Source organism: Leptosomus discolor, chromosome Z (genome assembly GCF_034619465.1).
Source record: "Leptosomus discolor isolate bLepDis1 chromosome Z, bLepDis1.hap2, whole genome shotgun sequence".
In the NCBI taxonomy this organism is placed as follows: domain Eukaryota; kingdom Metazoa; phylum Chordata; class Aves; order Leptosomiformes; family Leptosomidae; genus Leptosomus; species Leptosomus discolor.
The window spans coordinates 67,754,148-67,769,884 of NC_141419.1; the positions used below are offsets into that span (position 1 = coordinate 67,754,148).

Below are 15,737 nucleotides of genomic sequence, written 5' to 3' on the forward strand. Positions count from 1 at the left end.
AGTTTATATGAACGTATAGGTATAAAAAAACCTGAAAAAGCAGAGAAGGAAAACAGATTCAGCACATCTCAACAGGAATTCAAGTACTCTTTTTCAGATACTACTTATTTGACTAAGGCTATCTTACGACTTCTTACAACAAACCTGCAGCTTCTCCTAAACATTTAACCCAGGCCAGACAATATTGCATGTTTCTTTCCCAAGTGAATCAACGATAGATTTTTCCCTATGTTTCTGTATCGATTCAAAGAAGCAACAGCTGTCCATGACTAACAAAGTAAGTCTCTTGGAGAAGCAATATTTCTACATAAATATGAAAGCTTTGTGTGAGACAGTTCTGTGTTGTTCCAAAAAACATTGAGTTACAAAGGAAATATAAAAATTTATGTACATAAAATTTCCAACTTCAATTTATTTGCATTTGTTCTATTAAACTATTATTAAAGAAAAAGTTAAATACAAAATTATAAAAAGTTAAGTACTTCCATTTTGATCATTTTGTATGATGATCTGTAATATAATGCACTGGTGGAGTTTGCAGTCCTGAGGGACATGGGACAGGCAAAGAGTAAAGTCAGGACCCTGAATTTTAGGAAAGCAAACTTCTTCAGCTCTTCAAGGAGTTAGTCAGTAGGACTCCCGGGGAAACTGCCCTCAGGGACAAGGGAGCAGAGCAAAGCTGGCAGATCTTTAAGGACACTTTCTGTAGAACGCAAGAGCTCTCAATCCCCAGGCAAGGAAGGGAAGAGCCCAGCATGGCTGAGTCGAGACCTGCTGGTCAAACTAAAGGGCAAGAAGGAAATGCACAGGCAGTGGAAGCAGGGACAGGTATCCTGGGAAGAGTAGAGAGATGCTGCCTGATTGTGTAGGGATGGGGTCAAGAAGGCCAAGGTGCAGCTGGAGCTGAACCTGGCCAGGGATGCACAGAATAATAAGGGCTTCTAGAGGTATGTCAGCCAGAAAAAGAAGGTCAAAGAAAGTGTACCCTGCCATGAACATGACTGCAAAGTTGGTAACAATGGATGAGGAGAAGGCTGAGGTACAACAACATTTTTGCCTCAGTCTTCACTGGCAACCTCTCTTCCCACACCTTTTGAGTGGATGGGCCGCAAGATGGGGACTGGGGGAGCGAAGTCCCTCCCACTGTAAGAGAAGATCAGAGTCATGACCACCTGAGGAACTTGAACATACGTAAGTCTAAGGGACCTGAGGAAATGTACTCCAGAGTCCTGAGAGAACTGGCTGATGTAGTTACCAAGCCACTCTCCATGATATTTGAAAAGTCATGGCAGTCGGGTGAAGTTCCCAGTGACTGGAAGAAAGGCAACATTACGCCCATTTTTAAAAGGGATATAAAGGAGGACCCTCGGAACTACCAACCTGTCAGCCTCACATCTGTGCCTGAGAAGATCATGGAACAGATCCTCCTAGAAGCTGTGCTAAGGCACACGGGGGACAGAAGGTGATTCACCAGAGGCAAGTCCTGCCCAACCAAACTCGTGGCTGCCTATGATGGAGTGACTATATCAGTGGACAAGGGAAGAGCTACGGATGTCATCTATCTGGACTCCTGTAAGGCCTTTGACATGGTCCCCCCAACACTCTTTTCCCTAAATTGGAGAGAAATGGATTTGATGGATGGACTGTTCAGTGGATAATGAACTGGCTAGACGGTCACATCCTGAGGGTAGTGGTCAATGGCTCAATGTCCAGATGGAGATCAGTGACAAGTGGTGTCACTCAGGGGTGTGTATTGGGACTAGTGCTGTTTAATATCTTCGTCAACGGTATACGGTATAGACAGTGGGACTGAGTGCACCCTCAGCAAATTTTGCAGATGACAGCAAGCTGAGTGATCCAGTTGAAGGTGTCCCTGCTCATTGAATGGGGGAGTTGGACTAGATGACCTTTAAAGGTCCCTTCCAACCCAACCCATTCTATGATTCCATAAAATCAAGCTCTTCTAAGAAAATATAATCACAGACATTAAAAAAATATTACTGGTCTACATGAGAGATTTAGTATATATCCACTCTGCTGAGTAACTCCTAGTGATACTTAAAGCAGTATTCCTCTTTTCCTTTTATATTCAAAGTTCAGAAGTTAGCTACAGAAGAAATTTAGGTTCTAAAAGAGTAATGGCAATAAACAAAAGAGATGTTGTAGCTAACTCCTTTGTTAATGACAGTTAAGAAACAAGTTGATCATTAAATTGCATATATTTGGCTATATCTTAATATTTAGTACCTTTAATAGTATTTGGTAACTTAATAGTACCAAATATATATGTAAACTCAGTGCAGTTGTCTAAAACAATGCACAAGACAAGGAAGAAATACTAAAAGTCATGCAAGGAAGAGTTGTGAGGGAAGATGGAGAAAGCTTATTTACTCAAAATTTTTGAAATCACCTGCAAAGTTACATAATACAACAGACTCCCACAGAAAGGGGAAGCCATTTCACTGTTTGGATACCCAAGATGGGAAATCAGGGTAATGGACAGAAACCCATACTCACCAGGTCCTAGTAAAATAAGGAACAAATTCCTTCTGTCTCCTCAAGTTTCTGATACATTTCCACTGGGTAACACATGAGTTCAGAATGATGAAAGCTTAGCAAGAAACTCAAACTCGGATGGTTTTGGGAGTTTTTTCCCCTTTTCTCATTGTCCTACTGCATTAGAAGATTTTATGAGTTGTGAACAACAACAACAGAAACACACTTCTAATCCCGAATCTCACAGCATTTAAAGTGATCCTACCACTGTGCCGCTGTCAGCCAGGCAGCACAATTCCCTCAACAGAGGATGAATTACAATGGATGACAGATTTTCAACTACCTTTGTCTTGCTGATCCAAACCAGTATAAACCACTAAAATGGATGACAGAAGGTGCTGCTTCTTTCTCTCCTTTGTGTAATTCTGGCTTTGTTTTCCAATACTGAGTTGTGGGTTTTTTCTCTCTGATACAGTAACATTGCATTTTAAAAACCAAATGCAATTCAACCTTGAATACTATGTGACCATATACATTCCTTTAATCCACAACAATTAGACAATAATGGATGCAACGAGTATAGAAAACGATGGCAGAAATAAGATGGTATATCTAATTCACCCACAGTTTAATTCTGTAAACATTTGTTACATGTTATATATCTAGTGCTCCTTTGAAGGGCTGGGGCTTTATGAGCAATCATGCTTTTATACTTAACCAGAACCATATGGAGGTCAGTGTGAGGGTCCATCCAACTGAAGCAAAACTGGAAAGTATATGAAAAGTTAGCTCCGAAATTATTTCATATGTAACTTACAGAGTTTAAGAAGTCAATTTAACAATGTTAGTGTCCCAGTATTGTTGAAAACAGAGCAGGTCAATGAAGTGACTCACACTACCTACAATATTTCTGAAAGCAGATTTCTGAAGTTCGCAACTAAGAATAAATAAAAAGGAGTGACATGCAACATGCAAACAATCTCAAAGATAAACAAAAGATAGAAGATGGGATGAAACCTATATCCCTATACCTTTCTTGCTGTTGTCTATTTCTGACGGTGAGACTACAGAAAAGCCAAACTCCAGTAGTTTACACGAAGTGCCGACATCTCTTTTCCATAATGCAAAACTGGTCTCTATATGAATTTGTTTTAAATACTATTGCAATTACGGAGGCAGTCAAGAGTTCACAGCAAAGAAGGGGAACTACAAGCAAACTGATACAACAGTTTAAACCCCCCACAGCTATTTAGTGGACACAATACCACTACATACCATTTAATATGTACTCATCTAAAAATGAATTGATGGACATAAGCAGGCAAGTCTACATGCATAATTCTCGTACACAGATGTTTGAGTGTAACACTACAATCAGCTGCCAACATCAAAGCAGCAAGTAGGCAGCTAGCTGTTGTTTTTTTCTAAAAAACCCCTTTTTTTAATTTTCTGTGTGAATTTCATATAAATGAAAGGGATTAAACAGCACTTACTAGTGCCAGACACAATACGAGCAAACACCAAACAGCTTCAATGTACAGCTCCGTAAATGAATCTCATTTTTGACCTCCAACATTCTTGCTGAAAGTCTAGGTCACAGAACAGGACTCCAGAGCCCTTTCTTTGTGCGATTTCAGTTCATGGTTCTGACTCACAGCTAAACAGAGCACCCTGTCGATAATAGCAGTAAAGGATCATATTTAGGGAAAATTCCTCCCCTCTGATCTTCACAGCATAAATAATGCTTATTCTGTATGTGTTCCAAATATGGAACTCCCATTGAGGTTTATTTAAAAAAACCCAAAAAACAGAATACACAGCAGAGATCTACACTGAGGATAAGAGACTCACAGCATGAATTAGAGAATAACTTTGCCCTTAATTTGAACTCAAGTTCTTCCCTGCTTCCCCATATTGCATCTGAAAGATCCATTTGTTGCTGAGTTTTTCATCTTTCAAGTGTGACAAAAACGCAAGCATGCTCCCCCAATGGCTAACACAAAACACATTTCCAATGAAATGAACCAAAATAATTTGGCTAAGATCAGTTGATGAAAAAACATCTGTTGTGTACTTCAGTCTGATGCGGTATACTTTCAGTGGAAAGAGTAACCTTGAAGGTTCAATATAAGCCGCAGAAAAGCCACTCAAAAAAAGTGTCTTCAGAGTGCTGAGACATTATTATGTTTTCAGTGCTTAATACAGATTTTTTTGTGTGTGTGTGATGGAAGAACTACTGAAAGCGTGTCCATTAGAGGGACAAACAAAACAGAAAACTACACCTTCTACTATAAAATTCTGCTAATGTAATTCTTATTGTGCTTTAAATACACCCATAGGGCTTTTATTTTCCATCAAGGGAGCATAATACCTCTCCTGCATCAGAGCACCATTTACAGAGCAATTTTTTCTGAGTTGCACTCAGATAAATCAACTTCTTTGGGTTTTTGTAACTCACCAGAATTGTTTCTTTATTCTCCTGACATTTGTAAAGTGGAAAAAAAGGGAAAATTGATCTCATGGAAAAAAAATGCATTTGATGTACACAAGATTCCCACAGTTACAAATTTAGACCTATAAAAGCTGCATGAACAATGTCCTTTTACATCCTATTAAATTTTTTTTCTTATTCCCCACCCCCAGTACAGCTTTCATGATAGGAACAATCCCTGTGCAGACAATTTCAAGTGATTGCTTTCACCATAAGCAGTCTTAGTTCCTAAACAGGTCTCGGTAGTTACAGACCCTGCTGTGTCAGGTCTATGTTAGCATTCACCATCGCTAAACACAAAGAAACACAGAGGGAAAACTTAACCTAGAAACAACAGGAATATCCTGACAAACTGTTCATATGTCTGCAGTAAGCAAGTTAAACGAGACATAATCAAGAAAACTTTTGACTTGTCTGAGTGACACAGCACTGAACCTGACCACTGATTTGAGTGTAAAAGATTCTGACACAACGAATAATGGCTTCTTAAACACTATTACAGAGAACAAACTAGTACAGTTTAATCATAGTTTAAGACAACTTTTTGACAGCTGTGGGAGATTATTAAATGTTAACATGTAAAATGAGTTGTTTTCAGTGTTCATCCCAGTTCGAGAAAAAAACTTGCTAGGATAACCACGAGCATGCTTAAATCAAAGCTTTACACAAAAATGGCCAGCTTGCCACTCTGGGCAAAATTAACTTCTGAGTTTCATTTAGAAGTGAACTTCACTTTAAGCACTGGCATTTGCTAAAAACAGGAAGAAAAATCCAAGATTCCACTTATGCTGTCATTTTTAAACACAAAGGGAAAAAAAGAAGCAAGTGTCTCTGGCACAAGGCCACCTTCTGTTCAAGAACTATGGTTTGGAGTGTTAGGTTTTGCATGGAAAAAGCAGGGTGGATTGGGAAGGTTTAATGCTAGAAGGAATCGAAGATAAATAAACATTTCCCATAAAACATTTTGGGTTTTCACAGGATTTTGGAATGGGGGGCGGGGGGCGGGGGGGGGGGCAGGAAATAATTACTATAATAAGTATCAACATCATCTCAGTTTCCATTTTGAAATTAATTTCCATCATAAGATAATATTTCCACCTTTGATAATATACTCTTACAAAATAGTTTAGATGTCTGATTATTATTATCTGCACCATACGGCAGAGAAGATATTATTTTATTTCTAAAACACCTATTCTTACCACCGCCACTTTAATGTAGAAAGAGACTAAAAAAAAGAATAAAAGCCAACACTGGAGGAAATACCAGCCTTTCACTATATATCATTGACATGCAACAACTCTGACCAATGCAAGTACAGTGATCAGCTGCAACTTTTGCTCATATAGTAACAAGCTTAAATACTCAAGAAAGAAAAGTAGTATTTGGGGAATATATGGACTCAACTAATTTGATAAGGTGATCACAACTAAGGCACTTGTGCTTATTTCCTCTTAGGAAGCAGCAGATGCCCAACCATATTCCTTGCTGGCAATGCACTGAACCTCTCAGAACCTCCTGACAAGACCAATTAAAACAGGTCTTCAGATCTGTAAGTAAGCACGATTACTAAAAAAATCTGACAGCATCGCCTTCAAAATTAGCATCTCTGATTCCACAGCCAGAGAATAACTGCTCTAACCAATTTGTCCTTCTGTTGGCTTGGACAATCTGTAATTAAAAGTTTCTCTGAAGTCCCTTACCAGCAAAAGAGAAGGAGCAGGAGCTCATACAGGAACAAAGACATTAGGGAGGATAAAAAGCTGCCCTTAGGGAACCAGTGAAAGTCAGATCCCTGGTTTCTACCAAAGTAGGTGCTGGAAATAAGCAAAAAAAATCCTGACATTTTATTAGACAAAAGGCACAATATGCTGGCTGAAATAAAAATTAAAAAAAAAAAAAAAAAAAAAGAGAGAGAGAGAGAGATTGAGAAAAAGTATTTAGGGCAATATGAAATTTTTGGGGAAAAAAATCTAGGGGTGTGATAGAGACAGAGACTGTATAAACATCAGTAAGTATGTCCAAAGCAATCTGGGCTTTTATTAATCATAATTCTAAAATGATAAAAAGACCCTCTTCTGGAGTAAAAGCAGTCATCACTGTCACATGCTCCATTATGGAAAGGATTAATGTGGTTTCCTCTCAGCAATGTAAATCAAGGCCTGAAAAGTTCCACAAATTTTACTGTTCGAAGCCCTCTTATGGCAACTACCAGACACTACAGCGCTAATCCACATTTAAGAATTAACAGACACATTGGAAGAAAGTGCAGTAAGGAGTTTAGCTCCAAAACTATTTAGTATAGTAAAAAGCTGAAAGTTAAACAATGCAAAGGGCAGTAGCTTTAATACAGAACTGAAATTAGAGGTTGGATTCCTTTGCCATAATGTTGGCAAGTTTCCACCAAAATTACTTGTAATATGTTGCAGAAACTATAAATATATGGTATTTACAGCAAATCCCCACTTCTTACCTCTAATCATAGGTCTATATTTCAAGGAAAATTTGGACTCAAAGCCAGTGTTAACAGTGCTGAGGTGAATCTGAGGTAAAGCACTTGAATGCTTTTTATGACCTTTATTTATTTTAAATCTAGGCCCTTGTCAGGAAAGTTAGTAGTTACAGTCTCTTACGTTTCCTAAAAAGAAAAAGCAACACTACATCTCATTCTTTTTGTTTTCAAGTAGACAGGAGGTCATGGGTACCCAAAACAGTGCTGCATCCATTTTTATCTGTTTTGCTTGAACAGGAAATGACTTCATTTTCACCACTGATCTCACTAGTGTACTTACTTGTATCTGCAGTATAAAAGGTGCTCCATAAAAGCAAATTCTACTTCATATCACACCGGCCAAGACTTTTCAAGCTACTACTTGACACACAAATATAACACCACACTCCACTGAACCATCTTATCTTCTTATTTACCTGTAGAAATAGCTTGTGTATCTGCTCAAAATGCCACCACAGATGTTGATTTACATGATATACTGATGGAGTCAGTCTTTGCTAATGACCAGACTCCTTAATTTTTGGCCTGGTGTCTCCATCAGGCCATTTTAAAAAGGAATTTGAGTTCTTCTACACATTTTACAAGGCCCTTATAAAATCTGTAGTATTTCCATTTGCCAGCCTGCATGTTTTCAAGGCAATCCTGGTTCAGTCATAACATATACAAATAGGAAGAAACACAGAAGAGTTTAATAAAAAGAAATCTACCATGACAGCAATGATTGTATCATGTATCTCAATGAGCACCCACTAAAGAGAGATCTCTAATTTTGGGGTCAACACTTCACAGTGAAGGAGTCAACTGGAACACTGTACGTTTGTTGCAACGATACTTGCTATAGCACAAAATAGCGCATTACAGAATCATAGGGTTGGAATAGACGGGGGTGGGGGGAAAGGAATTTTGAAGCAGTGAGAGTGCAAACATCAAAGTGTGACTTTTGGCTGCAACTAAACAGGGAATAGTAATGAATCTAGCAAAATCTACCATAAAAGTAGGGTCTTCACTTCTTTTTCCTCTACAGGTTTCCAACACTACAGTTATCAAATCGCACAGGTTTAACAAAACAGAGAGTGCTTTTATGATCCTGAGTCTTCGAGTACTATGCTGATGAGACACACAGGGTACAACTTATCCTTCCCTAAATTCTCCCTTGCAGTCTTCATTTAAATCTTTAAATTGATTCTTAACCCCACAACATGGGAAGAACTTTTGTGGAAATAATTTGTGACCAGAGGAAAATGTGTTTCTTTTGCCATATCGGCCAACAGCAGCGTCTCCCAGTCCCAAGAGAGCACTTGGGTCAGGGAGAGGGGGCATAGCTTCCTCAAGCAGGCATGCCCTCAAGAGCTGAAGGTAGTATCATACCACAAGTATATACCTATATTATAGCTACCAGAGCACACCAAGACTCCCAATTACAAAGGACTTGAAAGTCATACAGAGAGATCTCAAATAGCACAACTGTCTGCACAAGATGCTCAATCGCAGACCCTTTCATGTTTCTTTTCAACTATGTTCTAATGCCCATTTTAAAACACACCACCTGGAAAAGTGATAAATATAATACAGAAAAGCTGAATAGATTTCATGCTGCCTTTTTTTTCTCCTTTTTTGCCTTTTTTTTAATGCTTAATGATTTCAACATTTGTTTTTTGGAAACTGGGTCTTTAATGCATGCAATGTTTTATGCCTGTAAAGAGTAGTTGTTTGAAGACAGAACACTTAAAAAACTCTCAAATCACTGGCTCTTGGCCTGCTTGATCGAGGCCAAATTTCCCTGCATTTCAATCATATTAAATTCTACTCCTGGCAGTTTAAAAAGTCAATTGACTCAAGATAAGTCCCATTAGATAGGGCAAACACTGGGTTCTCATTACTGTTTGACTCTTGTTGAAATGTATCTGTAATTGATTGCAAGATAACTACTGTTAAAAGCATGATATACTGTCATTGTTTGGAAAAAAATGTTTTATAAACAAACAAAAAAAAATTGTCTTTTTAATTCAGTCATACCCTGTAATTCCTACTCATATGTCTTTCGTTTTATTCCACAACATACTGAACAAACATTACTGAAACAACTCTACCAGGACCCCATCAGCAAAGACCGTTTTTTTTCCATACGGAATAAATATTGGTATCATTTTCCATGTGGCTTTGCTTACTTGCAGTTCTAAATACGAAAACCTCACAAGCAGAAACAGGCACAGAGGAGTTATCAAATTCTGTTACAGCCAAAACATGGAGACAAATGTGACACCATAAAGCAAACAGGTTTGGACCCAAAGTGAAATACCAAGATTCCAAGTGCTATAGGAAGCAGCTGCTAAACTCAAAACACATCACTTCATTTTCATCGCACCTTGGGTTTTGGGCTTTCTTTTTTTGTTGTTGTTTTTAAAGGTGTTCACAAAAATTAATTTGTCATTCTGACAGCCCTAATATGTAAATCCTGGGCAAAAGAGCAACTCTAAGCATTGAGAGGCTACTTCCCACTCCCAACCAAACAAGAACAACTATGCTCCTGAAACCCAGCCAAGCAGCTGTTTTTCAAAAAGGTTCTGTTTCACTCCTTATTTGGAAACAAAGGATACTGCTTTGTAAAGTACTATTTGCATTACGCTAATAATCTAGAAACCAGATTGTGTCCTAGTAGATACAAAAACTTAGCCTGTAATTTGTCAGCCTAGAGACTGTATCATCACATATTAAGCTTTGTTATTAAAAGACCTTTGATTCATGGGAGTAAGGTGCCAGTGAAATAGTTCAATACACATCAGATGGAAGTAAGGGAAAGAGTGAGTTTTGGCTTCAAACTGCTTGCTGTCTGGCTGTTCGTGCTTCATGCAACATGTGGCAATTTATAGACTGATCAGACAGCTACCTATAGCTCAGGACAAGTGAATTTGGTAGATCATTCTCAGTAAGGTTTCAATTCTGAAAGATATGCAGTAATGGCAGTAGCAAGTAAGATGTCTGCGACTTCACCACACTCCTAAGTTTTGACCATGCTGTTTTTACTCCAATAGGAGCAACACTCAACTTCCTCACAGTTGATTTTGTCATGCTTGAGAAATCCATAAGAGGGGGGAGAGAAACTGCTCCTTCTGGTATGAAGTCCTGTTTTGCTTTCACCACACTTCTGTAGTTAGAAAACGTAAGGATGAAGGACAGAGGGGCCAGACACCTCTGCAGACAACTTGTTAGACACTGTATCAAAGTTATTACTGAAAGACTATATAATGAACTTACCAGTAGAGAAAACAAGAACTGTGTTCTCCCAAAGACCATATCTTTTCAGAGCATCAGTAAGATTTCCTACAGCTTCATCCATAAGAGTCACCATCCCTGCATAATGGCGCCTTTTTACATCTTTAATGGAAGAATATGGTTTCATGTACTCTTCAGGGACCTCCAGAGGTTCATGGACAGACTGAAAAGCAAGGTAGAGAAAGAGGGGCTGGGGTGGGAGGGATAGAATGGAAATTACTTGAACTCAAAAGTACCAAATGCAAAAGTTACTGCAGCAAAAGCAGACCTGATTCATCAGCAGCTGCAGGCACTGAATTGTGATTTCTTCTACACTTATCTCTTCTAATCCTTAAACATAAACTAATAAAACTCTGATAAATGAATTTTGTGAAGCTGTGGAAAAACATCAGGTGTATCTTTTCTTCATAAGATGGTTGTTAACACTTTCTTTCTATGAAATTTCTCCCATTAAACTTTCCATTCTCTTTTTAGAAGAGTAAACTACATGCTAAGTCATTTCTATAAACTCATTACTCGTATTATTAAAAAGAAATGGAGAAGGGTAGCAGGCCAGGGCTGTGCAGCCAAAGCCAATTCTGACAGAGACAAGGCAAGTTTTACCAGAGTTACTTCTCCCATTTAGCCCTACACACCCTGCTGAATAGCCCTGAACAACTGCTCAAGCGCAGGTCTCCCCATTAGTATTTCATTAACTTTTTTTTTTTTCCAAACATTCTTTAGTGTTGAAGTTACCAAAGTAACAGCTGCTGTCTGTACCTTCTCAGTTTTGTGATTTGCTATAATATCTACAGCTCTTTCTGTAAATAAATTTGTGGAGTACATGTTTTTAAAACCAGCTGCAACTTCTTCTCCATCTCGAAAGTCCACAGCACAGCGTGTAACGTTCTTCGCTTTGATGAGGACACAACGGTCATGAGAATAATAATCCTCACTCCCCAGAAGATAGCCTAGAACAGGAAAAGATATCAAATAAGCATGTCAACATCATGTCACACAAACAGATACATCGGAGGGGAAAAAAATAGTCAAAAATAAATGTCAAAACGTTAGGGTTTTTGAGCTGAAACACTCATTCAACATGTGACCATCTGTAGTGACACTCCCTGATAAGTGTAAGTGGCTCAACATTTAATACTTCATATACTTTTTATTGCTAACGCAAGCAGTAATTTCAAAGCATATAAAACCGCCTGAAAGCAGTTCAATGACTTTATAACTCAATATCAAAGACTTCAGCATTAAACTAAAACACTGGTAGCAAAGACAGGGACCTATCCTTGTAGTACTCTGATTTTTAGCTGGTATGATTTTGTATATTTGTCTTTTCATATAAGACTTCTCTATTAGAAACTTTGTATTTGTATTTATTTATTTATTTATTCAAAGACATCCAAGTAGGAATCATTTTCTATGTCCGCCATAAAGTAATTTCTGATTCACTGCTGACACCAACTGGAGAAAAAAAAGATGCTTTTTTTTTAAAGATACCCAAAAGAAACAAACTACGCAAAAAATTCTACAGGTATAGATTTGCTCCTATCAATGGCTATCCTGCTAAGCATGGAGTGCCTTTGCTTTTTATCGATCAGAAACAGAAGTCTTCAAAATCATTTGAATGTCAGTAACTATTACTTTTGAAATTAGATTTCAGATTTATCCCCCAAAAAACAGATGAATCTGTAAAAATATATTCTTAAGTTCCACAAAACCAAACTAAAACTGGGGACAAAAATCCAAAATGGAGGAACTTCACTTGAATTTTTATCCAGCAGCTTCAACTACAGTTACTTTTGTAAAAAAGTATGTATAGAAAGAATGAAATTCAGTTTTAAATACAATACAAGCTTCTAATACATTTTTAGGAGGAAAAAAAGCATAGAGACTGATTTTTGCAAGCAGACTGCAGAGCCACAAGTTGCATTTTTCCATTTTGAGTGACTGCTGGAAGAGGCACTGTGTCAGGTTTGTCAAAGAATCGAATGCCCCTAACAGCAATCACCCCCTACCAGAGTGCCATGAACATTATAGGATATCAAACTGCTACGTCCTCTGAAAAATAATGTCATGCTGGGCACCCAACGACCATACCCAGAGGCAGCCTGTATTAAGGCCCCTGCATTAAGAGCCTGATCGGTCCCGGGGTAAGATGTCACACTGAGCACCAGCTTGTCTACATCTATGCCATCAAAAAGACCCTAAGCTCCTGCAAAGGGATGGGAGGAGGCATACACGTTTAAGCAATGAGCCATCATGGAATCAAATTACATGCAGATCATGAGCCACTCAATCATCACAATATTCTCATAATTTCTTTGGAGCCACTCAATAATTACACTATTTTCTTCAGTAAGTTGTAAGGCTTAGGCATGCATTTAAGGCACTGTCTTATTTTAAGCAGTTATACTTTGGAAACACGCAAGCCCAGGTATCAATTTACTTATACCCTAATAGTAAATCTGCTGTTCTTAGAAGAATGGGGCAGTTTCTCATAATTTTTAACACCTCATTTATTGCCCATGTTAAATGTAACATTACCAAAGTAAGTATCAAATCCTCTGCGGGTTGGAAGGCATTCTTTTCTGTACATCCCTAAATGCCACTTCCCCACCATGTGAGTAACATATCCCGCCTCTTGAAGTAGCTCTGGGAGGAGTTTCTCATCCAGTGGCACACAGCTGGGCTGGCAGGGCCAGATTATCTGGTGTTGCAAACCTGTGTGGATCTAGCAGAGAAAAGAAGGATTAGAGATGAGTTACAATGCAGCAATGTGTTACAGTAGGTTAGTTTAAAAGCAGGTGCAAAAAGAAGCACAGCTACACCAGGGGCTAGCATTCATTACTTTCAGGGCTCCTGTTTTTACTGACGTAGCACTGAGGAAGAGGAGGAAGCTGTAGGTGGAGGCAGCAGTAGCATAGAGGAAGACAAGGAAATAGCACCACTGGGGTTAACAAGGTCTTCCCAGGCATAAATCAAGTGCAACTACAAAAAAACCCACCCAAATACCAAAGCCTTTTGTGTTTTCATCTAAAAAAATCTAACAGGTAACAATTACCATTATGGTCTGTTTGAAAGCTAGGGACAACATCTGAACATGAAGTGAGAGATTTTAAATGGGATGGAGATGGGCAAAAACGTGCAGGGCAGGTGAAGCAAACAAGCTTTTCCCTGTATCAGAGAACCATCCCTGGAGGAAAAGATGATAAAAGGTAAGAAAGCTATTTTTGCGTTACTCTCCTAAATGAACATTATATACACACATTTATATTTATTTACATACTTAAAATGAGTGTGAGCACTATAAAAAGAAAAAGCATTTGGATACTGCAGACGACAGAAGTTTTAGACACTGCCTAGATCTGACCTTTACTAGTTCCACACAAGTTTCCAGCCTCAACAAGTGGTGAATTTTCTATCTCTTTACAAATGTATGACAAATGATACTCCAAATAGTACCTTTTGCTTGATGCAAAGAACCTCTTTAGTTATTGTGTACTATAAGCTGGCTTTTGTCAACTCACCTATCTCCTCCAGAAAAAAGAAAAAGGCACTACCCTAACCCTAGGCCAGCAAACATATATATACAAGTATAAATATCTTGTTTATTTACTAAGTATTTCTAGCAATCTGTCTCTGCCAAAGAACAAAACCCCCAAGATGACCTAGAGCACAAGACATCAGATTTTATAACTCCACTAAGCACTACAGCATAGCAAGCCGCACAATCAATTTTTAAAGCACCACTTTAGCAACACTTTGAACTGACTTTTAAACCAAATAAGCCCTGATCTTAAGGAACTAGGAAAGCAAACTCTTACAGAGGGCCTACTAGTTAATAATTTTCTTTGAAACAGGAGCTGGAAAAAAATTTTTTTTGGTAAATTCAGTACTAAAAAAATATTGATATGGTGAAAGACACAAGGTAGCAAAGGATTGTAATTTCTTCCACTGTCTCTAGAAAGCAAGAAAAAGGAGAGGAAAACAATAATAATAATAAAAAAGCTTTCATAAACCAATATCTTTGCACCTCTTTCTTTACGGACTGCAAGGTGACTATCAAAATTCCAGCTCCAGATAGGACCAGATTTAGGTTACTTCCTCAAATCTGTGAGCAATTGTTAATCATACCAACGGGTAAAACAAAATAAAATCCCACATATTTGCTACATAATTATTTCCTGCACAGAATGTCTCCCCAATTTTATATTAAAAAAATATACTTCCATTTTCTAATATTACTTTACTCATTTGTAACAAGGTCAACATGAAGATTATTAAATTATCAAGTCAGATGCATTCAATTAATTTAAAGCTGGTCTGAACTATAAGCATTTCCAATTTCCACTTTTGAGATCAGGTGCAGCAATGCCCAGTTAACCCCGACCTATTTCTAGACAAGCATGTTGAGAGTATGAACTGTATCCTAGAAACAGTCACAATGAAGAAATGTTTTAGATTATTTAATAAAACAATTTAAAGAGTTTGCAAAGAAAAGGTCAGTTACATCTTCGCATTCATTGTTATTCTTTGAGTTTCCAGGGACAGAACAAATGTTGCTTGAAAGAGTAAGTATCACCCGGAATAACCTTCCTGCAACAGCAAGAGACAACATCCAATAATACAGGATGACATTTATTTTCATTCTGAACAGTTTCTTTGAGAAATAACTATGGTTAATATGCACGTGCAGGACGTTTTGAGGGAGAGGGGAAGCTTCTGAAAGACGCTTAACCCTTTGTGTTTCTTCTTGTCCGTGCTGTATTCGTCCCACACCCCCCGCAACGCCTTTTTGCCAAAATTGCAATAACGGGGGGGGGGGGGGGGGGGAGTATAGCAGTATGATAAAAGTCAAATTCTTACACCTGCGCAGCTGAAAAAAAAAATATGGGAAAATTCATGACTATGACTGCAAAGCCGCTAGGCACCCAGACCAAGGATCAGTCTGCGTGCACTCCAACAACGGGC

At 38.2% G+C, this 15,737-nt stretch overlaps 1 protein-coding gene across 1 annotated transcript in view; it reads right to left on the bottom strand.

Moving 5' to 3' along the window:
* ARSB (arylsulfatase B) overlaps positions 1-15,737 on the bottom strand; it is a 63,813-nt gene that overhangs the window by 47,281 nt on the left and 795 nt on the right. The window contains exons 2-4 of the mRNA XM_086479438.1: positions 13,311-13,497; positions 11,532-11,722; positions 10,755-10,962 (exon numbers count right to left, since the gene is read on the bottom strand). Coding sequence (XP_086335564.1) covers positions 10,755-10,962; positions 11,532-11,722; positions 13,311-13,497 — 586 coding nt within the window. The remainder of the gene's footprint in view (positions 1-10,754; positions 10,963-11,531; positions 11,723-13,310; positions 13,498-15,737) is intronic.